Source organism: Desmodus rotundus, chromosome 8 (genome assembly GCF_022682495.2).
Source record: "Desmodus rotundus isolate HL8 chromosome 8, HLdesRot8A.1, whole genome shotgun sequence".
Classification (NCBI taxonomy): Eukaryota; Metazoa; Chordata; class Mammalia; order Chiroptera; family Phyllostomidae; genus Desmodus; species Desmodus rotundus.
Window position 1 is genome coordinate 130,223,366 of NC_071394.1, and position 24,081 is coordinate 130,247,446.

A 24,081-nucleotide genomic window follows, 5' to 3' on the forward strand; every position below is an offset into this window, starting at 1 on the left:
CCCCTGGCGGCCCCAAACGCTGGAGAGTTCGCCTCCTCTTCGGCCCTGGACCAGTCCACTTCAGGTCCCTCCCCCCACGCTGATCCCCACCCCCTGATCCCGACCCCTCCCAGAGCCCCAGCGTTTTCTGCTCAGTCTTCCATTCCTTTACCCAGCTTAAGCCTCCACCGCACCCTACTTCCTGAAGGAGCGCTCCGCCAGCAGCCCAACGGCAGAGCCTGAGTCCTTTGCATCCCTGCCACCCTGGGGTGTGTAGTGAGTCCTGACGTAACAGTAAGGACTGCGACCCCATGTTGATTGTCCCTTTGTTGTTTCACGCTGATCCGACACTTCGAGGCTCCCGCAGGGCCCGGTCTCCTCGGTGTATTTTAGGTCTTAGGACCCCTCTTAAAGTGGCAACTCCGGCAGCAGACTGCGCCAGTGGTGGGCAATGGGGAAGCAAGAATGAGGAAGGGGCCTTAAAAACAGAAACAAGGTCGGAACATGCCCTTCCCAAGTCCTCCCATCTTCCCTCCCACCCCACCTGCTTTCAACAACTACCAACTCTTCCTCTCTACCATCGTGTCTTTGTGTGGCCCGTTTCCTCTGCCTGGGACGCACTTGCCTTTTGGAGAGTCCGGATGCACAGGAATCTATGTTTCACATTGGTCTGTGCTATCGTCTATACAGGTATCAACTTCCAATTATTTCTGATATTCCCTCCTGAAGGCAGGAGGGCTGGTGGAGGGCGAGGAGTGGCGTGACCCTAAGAGCTTGTTTGACCCACTCACTTTACAAATCAGCCCTGCCCTGGAGAGCACTTCGAAGTTCTCTGAGGGAGGGGGGAACCTAGAGGGATCTCTGGGGATCTCTGACTTATTTCCAGGGACTGGTTCTGCCACATTATCCACTTAAGCCTGGGCCCAGGGAGCAGAGTGTGGGCACAACCACACCAGTGTATGCACTTGGCCTGTTTTTGGCCATAGTGGACAGAGGCATAGTAGTAGGCCTTGGAAAGGTGATGCTGGGAGGTTCAGGAGAGGGGTGGGGCTGCTAAAACTGGACATCCAGACCCTGGCTTCTGGGCACCAGGTCTGTGCCCTTCTCCCTGGTGTCTGGTTCTGCAGTTCAAAACTTCCTGCCACACATCCTCCTCCCAGAAACCCTCCTAGCAAAGAGCACAAGTCACTCTCCTTGGGGCTGCCCTAGCTAAAGCTGCACAAAGGCCAAGACTGACACAGTTGCAATGGAGCCTAGGGCTGCGTAGGAATGGTGACAGGTGGCAGAACCAACCAACCTGCACAGACCCTTCTGAACACCTACCTCCTGGGACCCTTTACTAGAGACCATGGCTGCCAACAGGCCAGAGGCTGGTGGCTCCTTGAGGCCCTGATATTGCTCCCAGGACCTCTGACATCACAATGTCCAGCCAAGTAGCTGCTACCAGGTTTGGCTTAAGCTGCATGAGGGCAGAGAAAGACCAGTATCAAGTGTAGTTCTGTCCATAGGGAGTGGGACACTAGGCCACCACAGACCCCACAGGAATCCTGCTAAAGTTAGTTGTATGTGTGAGGGTCTTTTTTGGGTGACCACAGGGTGCCAGTTTAGGGGACTGAGGACCACGCCATGGAGTGGAGACGGTGGCAAGGAGAATGGTGAGGAGGCTTCTGAGGGTTGGAAGGGGAGTTGGCTGCCTGCCTCTGGCAAGAACGACAGCAGCACTGTGTACAATTAACAAAAGGATTTGTATTAGAACATTTACACTCAGGGAAGAAAGAGGTATCTGCATCATCAAATGTGGAATGTTGAAGAAACAGTTAAAATAAATAAAGACTCAAAGCGTGGCTGGGGCTGGCCCAGGCTGGGACTCACAGAGGCCTCTGAACATCAGCTCCAGGCTGCAGAGGCCACACTGCCTGGCCATACTGGCCACCTCCCCAACACAGCACAGCTGTGCCTGGGACACAGAGAGTCAAGTGCTGTTGCAGCCAACAAGCTCACTCCCCACTTTCCTCATTTATCTCTGTGACAATGTCTATCAGGCTCTGGAGCCCAAAGATATAGCCAGCATCCTGGCCCTCATGTACCACACTGTCCTCGCCATACAGCCTACAGGTGGTGTGTGCAAAGTCAATCATGCGCACGTCCACTGAGCTGGCACCGATGGGCTTGAAGGCATAGGCACCAGCAGACTCATCAGCTGACTCCTCTGACAGGTCCTCCAAGTCCTCAGCATCTGAGTCCAGGGCCACCTCAGGCCGCTCCTTGCCATCATAGATGACTAGCAGGGAGCTTGAGTAGAAGCGGTAAGACTCCTGTCGCTCCAACACAGCCTTGAGCTCAGCCAGCTTCTTAAGCACAGGGCCCAGGAGCTCACGGCGCAGGTACCGCCCATTGTGGAAGAACTGGTAGAGTGCCTCCTTAAAGCCCTGCACAGACAGCTTCCGTCCGTGGTACTTGTTCATGAACATGAGCTGCCCACTGCCCGCCTGGTATACCTGTGGAAGGAAGACCAAGTCAGATGCTGACAGACACCTCAAAGCCCAGACCCTCGGGAGTGGTTTGCAAAAACTGCAGCCCTGGATCACATCCTTTGACTTGCTGCGTTACAGAAGACACTGTCATCTCCAATCAACACTCACTCAGGATCCAGCCCTCTGACTTGGGTTTCCCCAGCCACCTGTTCAGTATATGGTTGGTGGAGAGGACCTAACCGTCTTGCCTTTCCCTCCTGTGTCTGGACCCTGGACTCCGCCAGCCAGGCCAGCCCCAAAGGGGACCACCCAGGCATGCGTGAGTTCTTTTCAAACCAGAAAGTGCTAGATTTAGTCAAATCTGGTATCTTTTGAGAAAACAGGACTATGCCAGGGTGAGGGGAGTCACAGCTACTGGATGACCTAGCCAGCCCACACCACGCACCAGCTCTCCTCTCACCTGCATGCCACACACGCGCACACCAATGACCGCAGATGTGCTCTGCTGGCATTTTCGGATCTGGTTGGCTGCCTTCTCCTCTGAAGCATCGTCACCATGCTGGCGTGTGCCCATCTTGAGGTCCAGGACACAAGGCATCTCATACCGGGAGGTCAGGTTCTCCAGTAAGATAAATTCTGAGTGGTTAAGGAAAACCCCCCTCTAAAAGAGGAGGTGTAGCACTGCATGGGTCCTTGGCAATCCCAGGGTATAATGCCTGCACACAGTGCCCAGTGAAACCCAATACCACAGAGGGTCCCATCAGTTCTGCCATCTCCTACAAGGAGCCCAAGGCTGACCATAGGTTAAAAGGCATCTTCAGTTTTCATCAGGTAACTTGCCTGAGAATAGCCTGGGTCTGGACTCAACATAGGCCTTAAATATGAACTAGAGCCCTGGTTAGAGCTTGTCCCAACACACAAGGTTGCAGGTTTGATCCCCTGTCAGAGCACATTTAAGACTCAACAAATGAATGCATGAATAAGTGGAACAACAAAGCAATGTCTCTCTCTAAAAATAAATTTTAAAAAATTTTAAATGAACTGGAGACATCAGTATGAACTCATCAAGAGTCTCTCTTTAAAATAAGTGTTATTTCCCAGCTACGTGCACTGTAAAGGTCTAGAAATGATGACCAGATGTTTGAGCACCCCTAGCTCCAGACAGGCACTTCTAGGGCAGGAATTGTTGAACTGTGGCCCCCTACTCATTGTATATATAACCTGTAAGCTAAGAATGGTTCTTATAATTTTAAGAGTTCAGAAAATATATATAAAACACGTCATGGCACGTGAAAATGAAAATTCAAATCTCAGTGACCATAAACAGTTTTATTGGAATACAGTCATACTCATTATGACTGCTTTCATGCTACAATGCCAGAGTGTGGCCTGCAAAGCCTAAAATGTTTACTATCTGGCCCTTTATGGAAAAGGTTTGCAACCCCTGCCTTAAGAGGAATAACTAAATTCACATCTGGAGCAAGAAACCTAAATGACCCTGGACATCTTTCCGTATCAGAAAGTAAAAGACAGACATCTATCACAGACTGTTGTGATTACACAGGAGCTTTTTAAAAATGTCTCCCACTGTTTGCTCCCAGTCAGGGTGGCACACGGGAGCTGTTTCTCTCACACAGTAATGTCTCTCTCTCTCCTGCTGCTTCTCTAAAATCTATGTAACATACCCTCAGGTGAGGATAAAAACACAAACCCTGGCCAGGTAGCTCAATTGGTTGAACACTGTCCCATACACCAAAGGGTTGCAGGTTCAATCTCCAGTCAGGGCACATACCTAGGTTGGCGTTTGAGCCCTGGTTGGGGTGTATACAGAAGGCAACCAATCAGTGTTTTCCTCTCATCAACATTTCTCTTTCTCTCCTTTCCTTTCTCTCTAAAATCAAGAAAAACATATCCTTGAGTAAAGATTTTCTCTTTTAAAGTCTTGCTCAGGCTGGTGTGGCTCAGTAGACTGAGTATGGGCCTGCAAACTGAGAGGAAGCCAGTTTGATCCCCAGTCAGGGCCATGCCTGGGTTGCAGGCTAGGTGCCCAGATGGGAGCAAACAAAAGGTAACCTATCCGCATATCTCTTATATGCTGATGTTTCTCTCCCTCTTCCTCTCTAAAATAAATAAAAAATAATTTTTAATAAAAAATAAAAGGTCTTCCATTGGCCAAACATGAGACAATTTGAGCATTAATAAAGATAAATGCAATGTCAAATATGTTTAAATTCACAGATTCGTAATGATGCTAAAAAACCCCAACCAATAGTCACTCTAGCAGCGTAGCTCGGTTAGGGTGTCCTGATATGCCAAGGTTGCAGGTTCAATCCCCAGTTAGGGCACATACAAAAACCAACCAAAGAATGCATCCACGAGTTGAACAACAAGGCAATGTTTCTCTCTCTCTCTCAAAATCAATCAAAAACAAAAACAAAAAACCGTCACTGGTCACTTATGGAGGATGTTAAGAAACCTACCCATTATTCCTAATACATACCTAGTAAATAAAAAGTTTAACCTGCCTTTCCTTCCTAGATAAACTATACCTCAGGATAAGCACATAGCTGATGAGGAAAAGTTTATTTTGAATATACAAGAAATTATTCATATTCTGTGATGCCATGTTGCCTTAGGACATTGAGCCTTTCCAGACCTTTCTCACTGATATCATCTGAATAAGCGGTAGTGTGATAGTTGCCCAGAATGGTATCAGCGGCCTTGAAACCAGAATATGTAGGATTTGATCTCCAAGCCCAAAAGTTTGCCACTGTGGCAAGACCTGGGGACATGCACGGTGAAATTTCCAACATGGCGGGTGCCTCAATGCTCCTCCATTTTCAAAACACTGACCGAGTGCCTTCTTTACAAGCTAAGACCTTTCTCCTCAAACACTATGACACCATTAACATCTGGGGACAGCACAACGGACCTGTCTATGCACTGTTCCAGGAACATCCGAATTGAATATGTTGTCGCTTACGCTCTCCTTGCTCCGAGTCAGATTTGATCAAGCATCTCCGTGCAAGGAGACTCAAATTCCCAATTAAGCATAACAAACACGTAAGATCCAACACATTGCTGGGAATCTATCCATCAATAGCAGGACCTGCGTCATAGTTAAGAGGTCAATCTGCTTGTTCCCCATGGGCGGACCACTGAAGAGTAACCACCAGAAATGTCTCGAAATGTTGCTGGATTTGCAGACTATTCACTATTACTCTGTCACTTGATCCAATGACACCAATCAAAAGGTCAGAGCAACACCAGATAATTGAGGACAATTCCAGAGATGTAAACTTGGGGCGGGGCGGAGGGGGGGGGAATCTTCCCTTTGAGATTTGTTCCATAAGGAGTTTTTGTTTCATTTTTCCCACTAATTGGGGCAATAAGGTGAGATTCTCTTGGAACAACAACCGAGAGAAAGTTCTCATGCAGACCACCGAACAGGAAGCATAAGAACATGAGGCTTGCAATGACCAGGTGAAACGCCGAGTAATGCGCTGGATTAAACATTGACTTAGTAGCCCTCTCAATGTCCTCTTGCTCACCAATATCAGGGCAGGGCTCATCAATATCAGTTGGACATTGTCTAAACTTTCCAAGCGAACTTAGAAACTAGTTCCCCTTCAGTAACTACTGGATGGGGTCACCTGATGCTGAGTTGCTGTGTTTGCCAATTAATGTGTATGAAGTTTTTCTTTATAGTAGGATTCTAGCTAGTGAATGAAGGAATGACAAAATTAGAAAATCACTTAATGAAAAAAATAGATCTAAGGCAATGACAACACAAAAGAGAAAGACAACCAAACACTATTTCCTGATGGTCATGAACAATACCATCTCCGAGAGGCTCTTGTCCCCACCCCCCCAAATTTAACCCGAATCTGATCAAGCCTGTAGATCAAATAATCAACTTAATGGAAACAGAAGAGACAGAGCAACATGTAAAAGACACCACAGGAACTTAATCAGTAAAATCCAGATAGTGGGAAACTCTAGAAGACCCAGTTTCTTTGGCAAGAAATTTCCAAGAAAAAAAAAGAAGGGTATTTAAAAAGACTTAAAACATGTCAACCAAATGGAGCATGTGAGCCTCATCTGGGTCTTCATTCAAAGACACTATCAATAAAAACATACTCCCTTCAACAGCACAGCTGGTAGAGCAGAGGAGTGAAGGTGAATAAAAACATATTTCTGAGACAATTAGGAAAATGTGGACAGAAACTAAGGATTTCATAGTAAGGAATTACTGTCCACTTTTAAGGAGTAATAAGTGTTAATGTTTTAAAATACCCATATCTTTTAGAAATGCATGCTAAGTGCACATGGGTGGAGCGTTACACCCGAGACCAGCCTCCGAAACAGTTCAGCTGTGGGGCACAGGATGTACAGAGATGGTCATGACACAAGGCTGATGGTGTCGGTCTAAATCTGGGAGACTAGTACTTAAAGATTCAACCCAGTCCACTTTTAATACGTTTAAATTTTTCCTTAATAAAATGTGAAAAATAAATAAAACAGCTCTGCCTAGTGTGGCTCAGTGGATTGAGTGCTGGCCTGTGAACCAAAGGGTTGCTGGTTTGATTCCCTGTCAGGGCACGTGCCTGGCTTGGGGGCCAGGTCCCCAGTTGGGGCTGTGGGAGAGGCAACTGACAGATGTCTCCCCCACACATAAATGTTTCTCTCCCTTTCTCCCTCCCTTTTCTGTAAGAATGAATAAAATCATAAATAAATAAATAAACTGCACTCAATTCTGAGGAATTCCCCCCCATAAGATTTAAAAAGAAAAATCTGTAACACAGCTTAACAGGTAAAAAGGGGAGAAAAAAAGGACCCTGTGCTTTCTTCACATGCCAGCCTGGTCAGTCCCCCCAACCCTGGCTGGCCCTTGGCAGGTAGGTGCCCTTCGGGGACTTCTGGAGGAGTCTGAAACATGAACCCGCCCCTTGCACTCTCGGCTAGAAGACCCCTGATGCAGGCTGGCCCCTTCGTGAGAAGCCACTCACCCCCAGAGACCCTCAACCCCCTGCCCTACCATCTGCACTCCCAGACTAGCCCCTGGGCCCAAGGAGAGTGAGGTCTGCACACAGCTATCACACAGCAGTGTCCTGCCACAACCATGATGGAAAACTCCCAACCCTTCTCTCCAAGCTCCATGGGGCTCCTTCCCTCCCCCCACCCCAAGGCCTGTGAACAAAGGATACTGTACTGATTCCGATGTTTTGCATTTTCCTTCATTCTCTGTAACTGTTGCTGGTGACACTTCATGCTCCAAGGGTTATAGTGTTTAAGCTGGGAACTTACATTCCCCTTTTTCTCTACATTGTAGTATAAAACTTCAGATTTCTTTAGCCATTCAAATTCTTCTCCTAACTTATGGCTATGAAGAGATAAGAAGCCAATAAATCACAGTATCTTATCAAAATTAAGGGCCAAAGAAGCACAAAGGAACTTTCTGGAGTGATAGGAAGTTTGATATCTTGGTGTGGCGGTTTCATTGTACACATCAAACACTTTAAATGGTATATTTCATTGCACGTATATTAGTGTATGTATATTATACCTCAACAAAGTTATTTTTTTTTTTTTTACATTAAGAAGCCAGCTCCCTGTTTATCTAATATGAGGAGAACCTATGATGCAAGAATAGCCTTTGCCTGCTGCCCAGCCCTACAGGGCAGCCTGCATTGCCCTCTTCTTCAAGGCAGTAACCCCCCTGGCTTCTGGTACATCAAGGTTCCCTGACTGGGGAAATCTGAATTGAAATTCCATGGTCTCAAGTCAGCATAATTAGCTACATTATATATACATACTTCAATTTACATTTTTACAAGCTCTGCCAAGGTGTGGCACGTGGAAGGCCCTGCCTAGATGGACTCCTGAGTTTCGGGGATGCCCAGCAGACCATGTTGTCTCTCTCTGTCAGTGAACAACCTGAACCAGATGGCTGTCTCGGTCACTGCTACATCCCCAGGATGCAGCGTAGGGCCTGGCACAGAAGGAACGAGTGACTGAGATTCTTTTACAGCTGTCGCTACAGCTGTTTACCCAAAATGGCATAATTTCATGCAGAGTCAGTTAAAGAAAAGCTGGGTATGCCATGAGGAAAACTGGCCACTGAGCTGTAGCTAAGATTCCCGATACCTCCCTCCCAGAGAGTCAGGGTTCCCATCAGTTTATACCCACCTCTTCATCTTCTCCTCCTTCCGGTGCTGCCGCATCCAGTCCTTGGGGGTCTTTTCTGTTTCTAGGACATGATGTTTTTTGTTTGTCCACCTTAGGAGCTTACTTTTTGGTTCACAGTCTGAATTATCTACACTGTCCAGAGTTCCATGGTCCCCTTTTAAGGGATATGCTATTAAACACAAGTTCCTGTCTTCATCTTCTTCAAAGCGTGCAGATACCACACCTGGAAGGGGGGTGAGCAGCAGAGAGGACTTTTAATTCCACATGTGTTATAAATTACACGATTGTAACACTGGTGGGGGGGGTTTCTTACCCTGTTCCTTAGTCTCTATGTTGCCCGAGGCCCCAAACTCATCTGCAAACCTAACAAATATTAAAACAGCTAGAAAAGATGACACCATACAAGACAAGTGATTAGGGAGCAAACATGGCCCAGAGTCTTCCTCTCTGATACACTCAACAAGGCAAGAGCCAAAGAATTACAAGACACATTTTTCCATCATTGAAAATGTTTATTAATTTTTATGTAATTCTTCTAGTCCTAAGAGAGACTTAAAAACATTTGCTCTTTATATCTTGTGGGAAATTTTATTCCCTAAACAGAAATACTGACGGCCTCAAGGCTTACTTTAAAGCAGAGCCTGACCACAGAGAATACAGGTTTCCCTGAGGGGTAAGAAGCATTCAAGGGTAAAGGGAGACTGGGCAAGCAAAACAAAATAAAAGAGCAAACAAAACAAGCCACACAGCACAACAGACACCCTAGCAAAGGCTTCTTGCAGCACCACCTTTCTGGCGGGTGCCCCAGGCCTTTTTGTCCTTCTCAATGTACTTTATTGGTCTCTTGAGGTCTGGAGTCACAAAAGAACAAAATAAACACAAGGTGAATAGGGTTGGGCTGGGAACACAGATGCGTGGTGGCCTTGAAAGCAGCTCTCTCCCCCTTCAGTCTCTAGAACCTGCCATGTGTAATTTAGTCAGTCTTTGAGGAGGGGTTTGTCAAGTGGCAGCATTTCAGCAGGTGCCGACGAGCGCCTTACAACCGACTGGCTGAACACCTTTCCTCCCAGACCTCTCTGGCCCAGGATCAATTTGCTTGCTGCCCGCCTGCTGCAGGGGAATGCGTGCTCAGAGAGAGACGACACTTCTGAGGTGGTCCCCGGCTCTGCGCGCAGAGGAGCCGGGGTGGGAAATTCAGGGGACCACACTTCCCTGCATGGGAAAAGAACCAGGGGAAAAAAGGGGGCAGGGGCAGCCAGCTAACAAGGGGCCTTTGGCTTTGTCCTGGAAAAAACAACAGAGAAGGACCAAGTGAGGGCCCCCAACTCCCCACCCCCCACCCCCCCCACAACACACATGCATATTCAGAATACAGAGGCCCCCAGTACCTGTCTTCAAAGAGTATGTTTCAACAGTCCCAGAAGAAACTAAGTTGTTCAAGAGTCTTTTGTATAACCAGGAAATGCAAATTTAAATTAATTTCCTTAATGGATTCTTTCTTGATTTACAAAGGATTCCCACCTCCCCAGGAAAGACCACACCATGCTGGTGGCTGTGGATATCCTCCCAAAATGCATTACAAAAGAGAGACACCGTGTGTGAATAAAGGTTGTAACATAGCAATTTCAGGGACATTCTGTAATAGCAATGGGCTTCAGCTAATCAGCACAGGCCTCCCACTCCTGCATTCCATCTGACTCAACCCTGCTCCCAAGCCTACCTAATCACAGAGGCTTCTGGTTTTCTGGAGGACAAAAAGCAGGCAGCAAGTATTCTGGGTAAAATTCTCCCAAAGTCTGCCCCCGCTGTCCCCCATGGGGTCTATGGATTACTGTGACCAAGAGACACTTGAACATAAAACACAACTACACTTCCACCAAAATCCAAAAATAAACTCAAAACAATCCACAGAACAACAGAGAATTGAGCAATCTTACCAGGGCTTGAAAACTGAGGGTGTGAGGTGCTGGGCTCAGGGCCAAGAGGAGGAGGAGGAGGGAAAACACATAGTGAGTGGGAGGGGGTGAGGGTTCCCAGGATGGCTGCCATGGAAGGTCACAATGCCTTGCTTCGCCTGGCCTCACATGTCCTCGCCAGGCGCTGGCGACCTGTACCAGCAGCTTGGGGCTCACCTTTATACTGGGGAGTGAATTTGCGCATCTCAGCTGGAAGAGTCTCGTAGAACTGGTGCTCCCTCGGGATCAGGGGCTTGCACAGAGTTGTCTCGTTGAAGTGGAGCACACAGGAATGCCCCCCAACCTGGTGGACAAAGGGCTCCAGCAGGACGCCCTTGGCTCGGGGCTCCACCTCCATGGCCCTGAAGGCTGGGCTCATCCTCCAAGCACAGGCGGCAGGGAAAAGGGGGAGGTGGCAGGGTCCAGCAGCCAGCGAGTCCTCCGTGTGTCCTCTGTCCCTGCGTCGGTATGTCTGGCCTCCACTCCTCGGTCGCACAGGTCAGGACGCTCTGCCAGAAGCAAACAGTGACAGGAGTTGGAAGCGGCCTGGGAACCACCTTAGATAGAGGGTAGCCCTCCTTCAACAGCAAAATAGACTGAGCTCACCCAGGGCGCAGGCCCACTTCACCCACTCCAGCCCCGCCTCCACCCGCAGAAACAAAGAGCCAGAACTCTTGCAGGGCGGGGCCAGACACCAACTAGCAGGGACTGGCTCCAGGTGCCTAAACAGCCCCTGCCTTAGACAGCCCCTGCCTTAGACAGCCACTGAGGGAAAGTCACAATTTCAAACCTAATATTTGGATTAAATCTTACCATTTCCTAATAAATTTGTTAAACTTAAGGTAATAGATGTCCAAGTCTCTTCGTAAACTATGTATTTTTAATAAACTTTTTAAGAAGAGTTTTAGGTTCACAGCAAAATTAAGATTTCCCATAAAACTTACCTGCTTCCACATATGCCTAACCTCCCCCATTATCAGTATCCCCCACCAGTACAGTGCATTTGTTACAAATGATGATGAACCTACATGATCACAGTTTATATCAGGGTTCACTCTTGGTCATTAATTATGTTTTTATAAAATGCACTTAAAGGGAAAACCTGCTTACACACCATCTAGTAAGATTTACTCTCCCCCACCCCAGGGTGTCCACAAACACCATCCCTACCCAAGGCCAAAGACATGCCTCATTAACCTTATTAGCAGTGGAGATTGGACCTAGCTTTAATAATTAATGTCTGTATCTAAAAACAGATCAAGGCCAACTCCCTTTAAAAAGATACACAGCATTCTAGGTCACTGACTATTTTTATCATTTCTATCCTGATCTCCAAATCTGAGGTGTACACCTTTATTTTTTTTAATTTTTTAAAAAGATTTTACTTATTTATGTTTAGAGAGGGGAAGAGAGGGAGAAAGAGGGGTAGAGAAACAGTAATGTGTGGTTGCCTCTCACGTGTGCCCCCCACTGGAAACCTGGCTTGCAACCCTGGCATGTGCCCTTGACTGGGAATCAATTGGCGACCCTCTGGTTCACAGGCTGGTGCTCAATCCACTGAGACACATCACCCAGGGCTTCGGCACACCTAGATCAAAGCTGCCCTCCCAGGGCATCACAGTTTTCTCCCACTCTGAGGTCCAGGGCCCTACACCTGACTTTGCACTCCCAAATACACTGGATCTCAGCAAAGCATGCCTATATACAACTGTTAACCATTTCAGGGCACATCAAGCTAGTTTTCTGTTTTCTGTCTGTAACTTGTGGACTACACAGTCACTGCTAGCCCTACTTACAGGGCTTGGGCCACACTTCAGTATCTGTACAGTGTTTCTCACTGGGAATTCCTCTGGTTCCCAATATGCCACCTGAGATGGTGGTGGTGAAGATGGTCTGATGGAGATGTGCCACTGATGGAGATGGCATGTAATAGGTTATGTGCCAGGTTCAATGCAGGAACATACTTCACTTAGTCCTCATGATGCTTTCTAAGAGGCAGACACTACTCTCTGTTGCAAACAATGAACCTGATTTGGGGAGGTGAAGAAACTCATCCAGAGCAAGGGACAATAAGCCACAGCTCCCAAATGAACCTCCATCTGTTGGATGCTCCCACATGGCTGCTGTTACAGGGCTCAGGGTCTCTGCCTTGGTGTGCACTCCTGCACACTTGGGAACTCATTTAGTTTGTCCTACGAGAGTGCTTTCACCGTATATTTATAAAATACAGTCATCAACCACTTAACAAAAAGGGTATGTTCTGAGAAATGCATCATTAGTTGGTTTTTTCATTGTGTGAACACCAGAGTGCACCTACACAAACCTAGATGGTACAGCCTACTACATACCTAGGATATGGTATAGCCTATTGCTCCTAGGCTACAAGCCTGTACAGCATGTTACTGTACAAAACAACATGAGATTAAATCAAGCACAAGAAAAAATGATGCAATCAAGAGGCACAGTAAACACAAGGTATATGAGGCTGCTGCCAGCATACCACACATAGTTTTTACAGCAGACCTTTGGTTTTTTTATAATTAGAATGAGTACACTCTGAAATAATAATAAAAAGTACAGTATAGTAAATACATAAACCAGTGCCCTGACTTGTATGGCTCAGTGGGTTGGATGTTGTCCCGCAAACTGAAAGGTCGCCAGTTCCATTCCTGATCAGGACCCGGCCAGAGCACATGCCTGAGTTTTGGGCCAGGTCCCTGCTTGGGGGCGTTCAAGAGGCAACTGATTGATGTTTCTCTCCCTCTCCTTCTCCCTCCCTCTAAAAATAAATACAATCTTTAAAATATAAACCAGTGACACAGTCAGTTATTATCATTATCAAGTATTAGGCACTATACATAATTGCACGTGCTATACCTTTTTATACAACTGGCAGAGCCGCAGGCTTGTTTATACCAGCACTGCCACAAACATGTGAGTAATGTGTTGTGCTACAACGTTAACATAGCTACGTCACTAGGTGATAGGAATTTTTCAGCTCTATTATAATCTTATGGGACAGCCATGATATATCTGGCCCATTGCTGACTGAACCAAAATGTCATTATGTGGCACATGACTACAGCCTCTTTTAACAAGTTCAAACTGGTGTTAGTTTCCTCCTTTCAGAGAGAACCAACTGTGGGCCCTAACTGGACTCAAGAATTAGAAATCAATAAGCTTCCCTATATGCAAAGAAGAGAAAATCAAAGGTCCTGATTTCTAACCTGGCCCTACCTTCTCATCATCAGAGAAGCTCTCAGGAGGGCATGTGCTAAGAAGAGTCCCAAGAAACATCACAGGCAATCAACTCTAGAAGAGTACATTCCAGCCATTCCAGACTCTCCATAAGGTGGAGCTCTGAGATGCTTGGCCACACAAGCCCCTTCTCAAGGTCTATGGAGACTAGTTCACACTCATCTAACTGAAAAGACCTCTTGAGTAAAAGCAATGCCAAAAGAAACCTACTGATTGACTCGTGGTCAGCCTTCCAGTACCCAAGCACAAACCAGGTACCATAATCATTAAATTCTGAAAGTATAAAGACACTCCTCATGGGCCAGGCTTTAGAAACATAATCCCAATCTTTCATAAAAGTGTGAAACTGCTTTTGTTATCTGAGCAATGCTAACAATACAAATCCTATTCCAGCTCTGTTCAAAATTCCTAAATGTATTCAGTTAAACAGAAAAATCTCTTTCCAGCCATCTCTCATCCATTCCCATCTCCAATGATAAAAACTAGTCCTTTACGGCAGCTCTCTAGAGTATGGGTCATGGGTGTACCTGGAGGCTGAAAGGCCTGGTTAGGGTCCCTACCTCCTCCTCCCAGGTCCCCACTGTGATCATTAGCTGCTGGGTATGATGTGGCACTTTGCCACACTCCCCTCAACACCCAACTCTGGCAGTTCACAGGGCACTGATCCCTGGAGAAGACTCATTATCTTGAGCAGAGAAGCAAGAAAAATAAGGCTCATTCTCACCTGAGCCAAGTCTGATGACAGAGGAAACTTACAAATGTCAGGCAAAATTATCCTGTAGTGAGGTGGGGCCAGATTATGGTCCCAGATCTGCAACTTAATTACTTGGAGGAAGTCTCCAAGTGCCTGGCTCCCTTTAAGTTTTACCATCTGTTTTCTGATCCGTAAAATAGAGAGGGGAGGCCTGGAGTAGATCTCTATTCTGTGGGCTGTGTTATCAGATTAATATTTTAATCAAGAAGGAAAAACAAGTAACTATCAATGCACTGCACATAATAAGGTCAGCAGAATCACAAAGAATCACAATAATATTTGTGATTCTTTTATTTCAGTTAAATTCAATCTTTCACCATGAATGTAAGTATGACTTCACAAGAACATATTTCTCACATTTGGGATTGCAGACCAAGTGGTAGGGCTTCTGTTCTCGGGGCCCTCAGATTCTACCCCCGTAGGAAAATGAAGGATCAACTTCCCTAGTAGCCTCAAAAGAAAAGCACCCAAAGCACCTGCTCTATTTTACCCCCTCCTCCCTCCCTCCCTCTCTCTCTTTCTCTCCGTGTGTGTGTGTGTGTGTGTGTGTGTGTGTGTGTGTGTGTGTGTGTGTCACAGCAGTCTGAGCAGCAGGATCTCTCTTAATGGTTTTCAAACATCTGAGGTCTAAAGCTCAGTTTCCCAAGAACCCTGGGGTAGTAATGGTTACTGTGAAGTCCATGAAACGAATGGACACTGTACCTAAGAAGACAGGGAATACCATAAAACAATGGCTTCAGATTTAGTATCTATTTTAGCTTCCTATATTACCTCACACATTTGTCCATGAAACTAGGAACAGTTAAGAAACACAGAGCAGGATTCATCCTGGGCTAGGACACAGCTTTCCCTCACACCCCACATCCCTGAATCTATCATATTGGTTTAAGAATCTGCTGGAAACAATACCCAGTATTCTTAACTTTTAAAATGCTACAAATAAAACAGCCATGACTCATGAGAGCCTCTGGGCCCTTAGCGCACACATCTAGAATTTAGTTAATGAGGCTACAAATGGGATCTGCTGGGGCTGCTTACTCTGCCTGAAGACAAACCCCAAGATTGGGGAGTCACAGGGGATGGTGTGAGACACACTAGCCTGATGGAGAAACAGCCCTTTTCACCCACACCTCTGCTATCTCCCTGAGCCCCCAGGCCACTGCCTGGCACCCCTACACATCCACACATACCACCCAACTCCACCACAAGGGTCAGTCACTGGAGCTCTCAAACACTGCCGGGAGAAATACAAAAAGATACAACCACTTTGGAAAACAGTTTGGCAGTTTCTCATAAAATTAAGCATATACTTATATGACCCAGCAATCTTACTCATAGGTATTTACCTAAGAGAAATAAAAACAAATGTCTACAGAAAGATTTGTACACAACTGTTCATAGCAGCGCTATTCACAAGTCAAAAGGAAAAACTCAAATGTTCATCAAATAGGTGAATGAATGAACAAATCACGGTGTATCTATACAATGGAACGAAAGAACATTCACTAAAAATAATGTATTGATACATGTAAACAAAGATTTGACACAAAAGCATTATGTTAAGTGGAAAAAGTCACAAAGGATACATTGCATAATTCCATTTATATGAAATTCTACACAAAGCAAAACTATAGTAGAGGATAAGCAGTTGCCAGGGGCAGAATAGGATTGGCTGCAAAGGGGCCCAGGCGAGCTTTTAGGCATAATGAATATATGCTATGCTATCACTGGGACAGTGATTATGAGAGCATAATTTGTCAAAACTCATCAAATTATACCCTTAAACTCAATGAATCTTACTGTACAGAAATTATACTCCAATAAAGGGATTACATTTTATTTACACATTTTTGAACTTATGAAACTTTCATAACTACACATTTTTTAAATTTTTATTTATTTATTTTTACAGAGGGGAAGGGGGGAACATCAATGTGCAAGAGAAACATCAATTGGTTGCCTCTCACAAACCCCCAGCTGGGGACCTGGCCTGCAAGCCAGGCTTGTGCCCTGACCAGGAATTAGACTGGAGACCTTTGGTTCACAGGCCAGCACTCACTCCACTGAGCCACACCAGCCAGGGCAAATTTAAACAGTCACTTTCTTACCTAATTATTTCTTTTTTAAAAAACCTTATTTAAATTCCCACTCAAAGATATATTTTTTATTTATTTTATTTAAGATTTTATTTATTTATTTTAGAGAGAGGGGAAGGGAGGGAGAAAGAGAGGGAGAGAAACATCAGTGTGAGAAACATAGATTGGTTGCCTCTCTCATGCCCTTAACCAGCAACTTGGCCCACAACTCAGGCATGTTCCCTGCTTGGGAATTGAACCGGCAATCTTTGGGTTCGCAGGCCAACACCCAATCCACTGAGCCACACTAGCCACAGCTATTTATTGATTTTAGAAAGGAAGGGGTAGGGGAGAGAGAGAGAAACATCGATCAGTTGCCTCTCATATGTGCCCTGACCAGGAATCAAAGCCACAACCTAGGCATGTGCCCTGACCAGAATTTGAACCCACAATTTTATGGTGAATGGGACGATGCTCCAAAAAACTAAGCCAACCAGCCAGGACCCTACCTAATTATTTTTGGTAGGACCAAAATAATTGTAACTTCTTTTGTTTAAAAATAACATTTAAAATTATAAATTATATTTACATAACATTATATAAACTTCAGGTACCACAAAACCTGGATCTGCCTGTACTAAGTGGTAAGGTCATTACTCCCTTCTCTTCAGTTTTTTATATGTTCTTGAAATAGTCTCAAACTCGAAGCATGTGTTATCTTTTAATTAGGCGGACATTGGGGGGAAATAAAAGAATTTACTGAAACTAAAACAGGAAAACCCAGATCTGCTTAGCTCTTGGAGATTTTAAACTTTTCCATGAAAATCACTGATCTTACCTATGATGCGAGCTCAGAGCTCCACTCCATGATGGAGAACCTAGGACATGGACCACATGCAAACAAGTGAGGATAACAACCCCAACACACCCTGTCCCTAAGGTGTATACAAGGCACCAGGAAGTCAGAGGAGGACGTGACCAATTCCTCAGCCTAAGATGATAATAGGACACAACCATGCCAAAAGGAGAACTGCCATTTAGGGAGAGAACCTGACTCCCACAACAGCCCTCTGGAGTAGATACTATGATTACATCCCTTACAGAAGGGTGCACTGTGGCACTACGATGTCACCACATCACCTGCGCCTCATCACGAAAAACACAGGTACCTGAGATGAAGGAGTCACTGCTAAGAATGCTGGACTCATAGGCCTACCCTCAAAAGAACTGCAGCCTGGCTGGCTGGCTGGCTGGCTGGCTGACCACCATGCCACAGCAGCAGGGCCAGTGAGACAAGACACGAAAGCCCTGCATCTACCTGACGCAGATGCCTGCAGTCCTCGGGTCTGATAACTGTTTCATGAAAATCTAATAATGCAGATCCTTCCACCAATGCTGAGAGACAAAGAAAACAGCAAATTCTGTTCCAAAAATCTGAACAAGCTTTTCCTTATGGGAAATAGCAGTCTCTCAGATTGTCTCTCCTCTCTGGAACCACCAGTGGGACCACACTGCCCCGTCTCTGGCCTCATCAGACCAGATTTCTGGAATGAAAGCCTAGAGGGCCCCGAGATGGAGGGGCACAGGGAGAATATACTTTCAGCTACCTAGAAATACTTTCATCAGAGTTACAGCATTAGTATTACAGTTTTAGCAATTTAAAAGCTTCTTCTAGCTAAAACTGTAGCACCACTCCCTTAAGGAAATCTAAATGAGCAATTCTAAGGTTTCACATGTCCTCTTTATTAGAATATCAAATTTTTAAAAACAAAAAGCTACATGTATTCCACACACACATGAATTTTCAGTCCTCCTTAAAAAAGGGTAAATCTCCATCTTTAGTCTCTTTCTCCTTGGTGTAACATACAAATCCCACCCCTGGCAAGAAACCTACACAACAGAAACACACAGAGTGACCCTCTCAGACTATGGCTGAAATCTGAGATCTGTGCGGTACATTCCTACCTTGAGTCACAGTTCTCTCATGTGTCAATAAGTAAAACTCCCTGAGCTTCAGGCAAGATTACATGCTCCTTGCCTGTGGTCAGTATTTACCAATGCTCATCTCTCAGTCAGTTCTCAAACCAGATGACATATGAACTCATCCTGGGAAAAAAAAGGATGACAAAAATGAGTCAGTCCTCATGGGCAGCCATAGAACCCAGGCAGCCCTGACCTGCCCAGGCTAGCCCGAGTGTGGCACCTGCCGCTGGAGGGATAATGGTGTACCCTGCACTTGCCAGATCCTGTGCCCAGGGGATACAATTTCCTCTGGGACCTCACAACACCTCACTCAGGTAAATTCCCCTCTAGAAGGTCTATAAAACATCCCAGGCTCACGGCACCAATCTGGCAGCTCTCCTCACCCAACCACTCCGAGCACGGTCAATATCCCTCCACGCCCAGCCAGGAGAAAAACCAGACGCGGGGGCGGGGGGACACACGGACACGACTCCCGGCACTGCACAGGTCACAGCACTATGTCACAGGGACCATCTGCCAATTTTTGTCATGAGTTCTGAGATTTCTTTCCAAAATAAAGTACAGCAAAATACTGAAAAATTCTTTGGAGAAATCAAGGTCAATTGTACCCATAGTTCTGAGGCAAATCACCTGGCTTCTGATTAAGGACAGTGACTTCAGTCTACTGAGAGCACATTTGAGGACTGGAGGGAAGGCCAAAGGGGTACTTCCACTTCTGACATCTACCACACTATTCCCTTTCTTTGGCTCCATACAAGGAGCTAAAGGTATTTTCAAAGTAAAAACACGTTTTGAGAGTGAGATAAGGCATTCCTGGGAGAGGGGAAGCTGTTCCTTTCTATCCCAGCCCTCGCTACATGCATCAGTTTTGGGGGACCCAGAGTCTCTCTCAGCTGCCAGCTGGCATCCCTGCAGGTCCACTTTCCCAAATGCCCCAGGACCCTGCATCCCAGGCTTATAGTCCTCCCCTGACCCCCAATGTGGGTAAAGCACCTGAATCAACCCGTCATGTCCTCAAGCCCCGCAGAGGTGGTGGTGTGTCTGTCCCGTAAGGTCCAGGTTAAGTTCTACAAAGGGCAAGGACAGCTCAAAGGACCTGAGGAAGAGACTCTTGTGTTCTCATACTCAGATAAAGACAGAGAGCAAGAAAAACCCAAACCCTCAGCAGGAGATAAGCAACCAACTCAGCTGCCTCTCCTCCAGAGGTACTCACCTCGGAAAACATGGAAGGACATCTTCCACTGCCTACATGAAAACCTCTATTCATAATAGCAGAACTGAAAATGTTCAATAGCCCAGCCCCTGTGGCTCGATTGGTTGGACATCGTCTCTCAAACTGAAAAGGTTGCCGGTTCGATTCCCAGTCAAGGCACAGGCCTGGGTTGTGGGTTTGGTCCCAATCAGGGGTGTATGACAAACAATCAGTTTCTCTCTCACATCAATGTTTCTCTCCCTCTCTCCCTCCCTTCCCCTATCTCTAAAAATAGATAAAATTGAGTTTTAAAAAATGTCCTCACGTAAGAGTAATCACCTACTTATTTTCTACTATGGCAAAAATATGTTCAATTTGTTTAAGGTGATTACCTCACTTGGTAAAACACTTAAAGGACACATTCTTCCCAAGTACATCCTCTTGATGAGCCAAACAATGGAAAATTTTCACCTCAACAAGCTGGCCTCAGGGAGGCTCAGGCTCAATGTGGTTGCCTAGATACCGATGACAACTGCAGCGCAAAGCTCTGGTGCCTTCTGCAAGTGAAGGGTTCCTCAGTCAGCACTGTCCCTCACACATCCCGCTGCTCTGATAGACACAGGGCTGGTACAGGTATACACTGCACTTGCTGCACTTTCTTTTTTTAATTTCTTAAAAAGATTTTTATTTATCCATTTTTAGAGAGAGGGGAAGAGAAGGAGAGGGAGAGAAACATCAGTGTGTGGTTGCCTCTCATGCGCCCCCTACTGGGGACCTGGCCCGAAACCCAGGCATGGGCCCTGACTGGGAGTCGAACTAGCGACCTTTTGATTCACAGGCCGGTGCTCAACCCACTGAGCCACACCAGCCAGGGGTTGTCTGTCACTTTCGATGACTTGAAGCACAAAGTAAGTCAATCACATCTGCTAAACTGATTTTTACAATTATATCAACTCTAGGCCTAGTTCTCATCTCCTTGATTTCTAACAATTCCTGTGAATTCCACTCTAAAATCACAAGGCAGGTCAACCAGCTGGAGTTAACAGTTAACAGCTCAAATGATTTTTTTCTCCAAAGAAAAAGTTACTGAGTGATCAACTGGCCTATTATGTCAAATACGATACCCAGTTTCTAATTCTGATAGTGGCTACAGTTAAAACAATGCCACCCTGAAACGTTCTTTAAATACTTAACACCAGGTTCCAGGATGCAATTATACAAATTCCCCAGCAACAACCTATGTAAATAAGCATCTTAGTTCACTCAAAATGTTACCCTGCTAAAAATGCAAGTACAGCAAATACTTTAAATACTAGAACTCATCAAAATTACAGTTATCATGGTGCTTTATAAAGCCTATCATAAAACTGGCTATGGGCAACATTTTTGTTACCACTTTTCAAAAGTTTCAGTACTTTTTCTTAAAACCATTCTTCCAGATGATTTTATTCTTGTTCTAGGTACGTTTTCTATCAAAATGTTTTATTTCAAGCACTGACTAGTTCTATTTCCCCTGGCACTTAACAGCACTAGATTTCACTGACTTCTACATTTTACTTTCACAACATTGGTGCTCATGGATCTGCTAGTGCCGCTTTCTTAATGAGAACGAATCGTAAAATGAAACAAATCATTAGCACGCAGAAAACAAACATTGTGTAATCCGGCGTGACAGAGACGAAGGCTCCCTCTGACCCATTTTAGGGCTGTTTTGGATAATAAGGTTAGGGGTGCAGATTGCCCCACCAGACGACACCAGCTGACAGGCCCCAAGGCCGTTCAACACTCAAAATGGCTGCGCATCTGCCGGCCCCAGGTAACAGCACCTGAGGCGCTCGAACACTCAAGGAAAACCCCCCTCAGCAACGCGAGAGATCGTGGACGCCCATGTCCTGGGGAGACCCCTCAATGACCCGGGAGCTCTTGCTCCCCAAAGACCCGAGGAGACTTCCTCAATGACCTAGGCAGATCCTGAACCCCACGAATAACCGGGAGATCACCTCCCCCCCACCCCACGACCAGGGAAGCTACTGCCCCTCAAAACCAGGGTAGATCTTATCTTCCAATAACCTGAAGACATAGTCTCGCAAATGACCCGCGGAAACACGGCCCCACAAAGATCCTGGGAATCTCCCAACCACCATCACCCCCCCCCACCATAATAACAAGAGCCCCTTCCCAAATGACCAGAGACCTCGCTCCACAACAGCCGGGAGAAACCCTCCCGCAAAGCTCCCGGGGCGGCTAAGCCTGATGGGCCGAAAAGCGGGCGTTACCTGCGGCCACAGCCCTGGCCTGCGGTGCTTCCGTCCTATTGTTTCTCTCCCATTAAGATGGCGGCGGCCTCGCCGGACCCCGCCCCCCGCATCTCGCTCCCGACGACTTTCGCTATTGGCTCGCACTGGGAGCGCAGCTGGCGGATTGGGTAATCTCAAAAGCGCTGTTGCTAAGGTGCCAGGATTCTCTGCGGCAGCTTCCGGGAGGGGAGGGGCAGGGCGGGGCACAGGGCGGAGCTTTGTCTACCTCCACTGAGGGGGTGGCCAAAGAGGTCGGGGTAGGGGCGGGTGACTGCATAGACAGATGGGCTTTGGGTAGATGGGTGCAATGCGGATTACCTGGGAGGTGGATAGATCAACCAACCATGCCATTTTCCCGGAGTCTAAAGGGTTTCCCAGGATGTGGGACTTTTAGTGCTAACAATGAGACAGCACCAGGAAGTTGGTCACCCTGGTAGATGGATGAACTGGATGTGGATGGATGGAAAGATGGACAAAAGGGTGGCTGTAGACAATGGACAAAGGAGTATATGTATATATGTGATGAACAGGTGATTGGATGTAGCTGGGTGGACAAATTATTAAATCTAGAAGGATGGACAAGGGAATGGCTGTAGAGTTTTCTGTGACTGGTGGATGACTCAGTGTCCAACCCAGGTCCCACCAAGCTCCTCATCGGCAGGTTCATTTGTTCTGGGTCCTGTGCTGGCCAGTAGGGCTCCCACCTGAGAGGATGTCAGTGTAGCTGGGAAAGGCAAGGGAGGAGGTCCGTGCTACTGTGAATGGGCAGAGCCTCCTACCTGGTCTCTGTTCTTTCTCTAAAGGAGGCCATTGTTAATTGCAGCCCTGTGTGGTGGGGGTTTTCAGAGGTGTGGATTCAAGCATATACTAATTCATTCAACAAGTATTTATTGAGCATGTATGCTCTGTGCTGGAAATATAGCAGTGGACAAAGAGTTTTAAAAAAGGCGGCTCCCATGGGGTCAGAGAGGAAAGACACTTCCTGTGACCAGCTGATCTCTCCTCTCTTGGAAGTGCCTTCCCTGAGTGGCTTCCAGGGCCCCATGCCCTCCTGGTTTTCCTCTGACCTCACTGCTTCTCCTCTTCACCTTTTCTCTGTCTACACTGTATCCTTCATAATCTCATCCAGGTTCATGGCTTCAAATTCTGCCTACAGGTTGATCACTCCCAAAGGTGTATGTCCAGTTCAGACCCTTTCCTGAGTGCTAGATTCAATGTCTAGCTGTCGGCGAGGCATCTGCGCTTTGACTTCCACTTAGCATCTCAAACTCAGTTTGTGCCATCCTAGCTCAGGTTCATCCCCCAACCCACCCCATCCCATCTCCCCCAGCTCAATTCTGCCTACTGCTCAGGCTAAGTGCCCCAGAGTACCTTCTGACTACTTTCTTTCCCACTTACCAAGTAGTCCTGTTGCTTCCTTTGCATCATCTCCCCAGAAGGAGAACGAGAGCAGGCCCCTGGCTTCCATGCAGTCCAAGCCACAACCACCTCTCCCCAGGGCAATGTCACAGCCACCTGCCAGTCTCTCTGCTGCTGCCTTTGCCATCTTCAGTCTGTTCTCCACATATCAGCCTATAAATGCCTAAGTCAGAAGCCCTCATTCCCAGCTCAGAACCCTGCAGGAGCACCTCCCCAAAGAAAAGCCAGAGCTGGCAGGGCCCCATGATTCCTCATTACCTCTCTGACTGCACCTCCTCTGTATGCCTCCAGCCCCACTGCCCAGCCTCCCAAAGTTTGTCACATATTACACCCCATACACTCTCCTGGCTCAGCGACTGGGCTCCAGTCCTTCCCTGTAGGTGGAATGCACTTTCGATGGATTTCACAGGACTGCACACCAATGCCTGCAGAGCCCCTCATTTCAGACTGCAACCTGCACCTTTCTGTGTCCCCGCATTTGAGATCACCTTCAGCCCCTTATCCCG

General features: G+C 46.6%; 1 protein-coding gene and 1 pseudogene across 4 annotated transcripts; both read right to left on the minus strand.

Annotated features, from left to right (window-relative positions):
• Nucleotides 1–1,705: 1,705 nt before the first annotated feature.
• On the minus strand, nucleotides 1,706–22,233 carry IP6K2 (inositol hexakisphosphate kinase 2). 4 transcript variants are annotated; one of them, XM_024565765.2, is made up of 6 exons: nucleotides 22,136–22,233; nucleotides 10,775–11,106; nucleotides 8,643–8,865; nucleotides 7,661–7,836; nucleotides 2,914–3,089; nucleotides 1,706–2,477 (listed from the first exon to the last, which is right to left on the minus strand). In XM_024565765.2, the coding sequence occupies exons 2-6, from the start codon at nucleotides 10,974–10,976 to the stop codon at nucleotides 1,977–1,979; spliced, it is 1,278 nt and encodes a 425-aa protein (XP_024421533.1). In that variant the 5' UTR covers nucleotides 10,977–11,106; nucleotides 22,136–22,233; the 3' UTR covers nucleotides 1,706–1,976. The 4 variants fall into 4 exon arrangements, with proteins under 4 accessions (XP_024421533.1, XP_024421534.1, XP_024421536.1 ...); XM_024565766.3 differs by having other exon boundaries at nucleotides 22,054–22,145; XM_024565768.4 differs by lacking the exon at nucleotides 22,136–22,233 and adding an exon at nucleotides 18,650–18,856.
• On the minus strand, nucleotides 3,099–6,858 carry LOC112309661 (endogenous Bornavirus-like nucleoprotein 1; annotated as a pseudogene).
• Nucleotides 22,234–24,081: the final 1,848 nt, after the last annotated feature.

Coding starts and splice junctions, on each gene's coding strand:
- IP6K2 (XM_024565765.2), bottom strand. CDS start 10,976: ATGAGCCCAGCCTTCAGGGCCATGGAGGTGGAGCCCCGAGCCAAGGGC. Junction 7,837..8,642: donor AAGGAGGAGAAGATGAAGAG/GTGGGTATAAAC, acceptor ATCTCTTCATAG/CCATAAGTTAGGAGAAGAAT. Junction 2,478..2,913: donor TGCGCGTGTGTGGCATGCAG/GTGAGAGGAGAG, acceptor TTCCTTCCACAG/GTATACCAGGCGGGCAGTGG.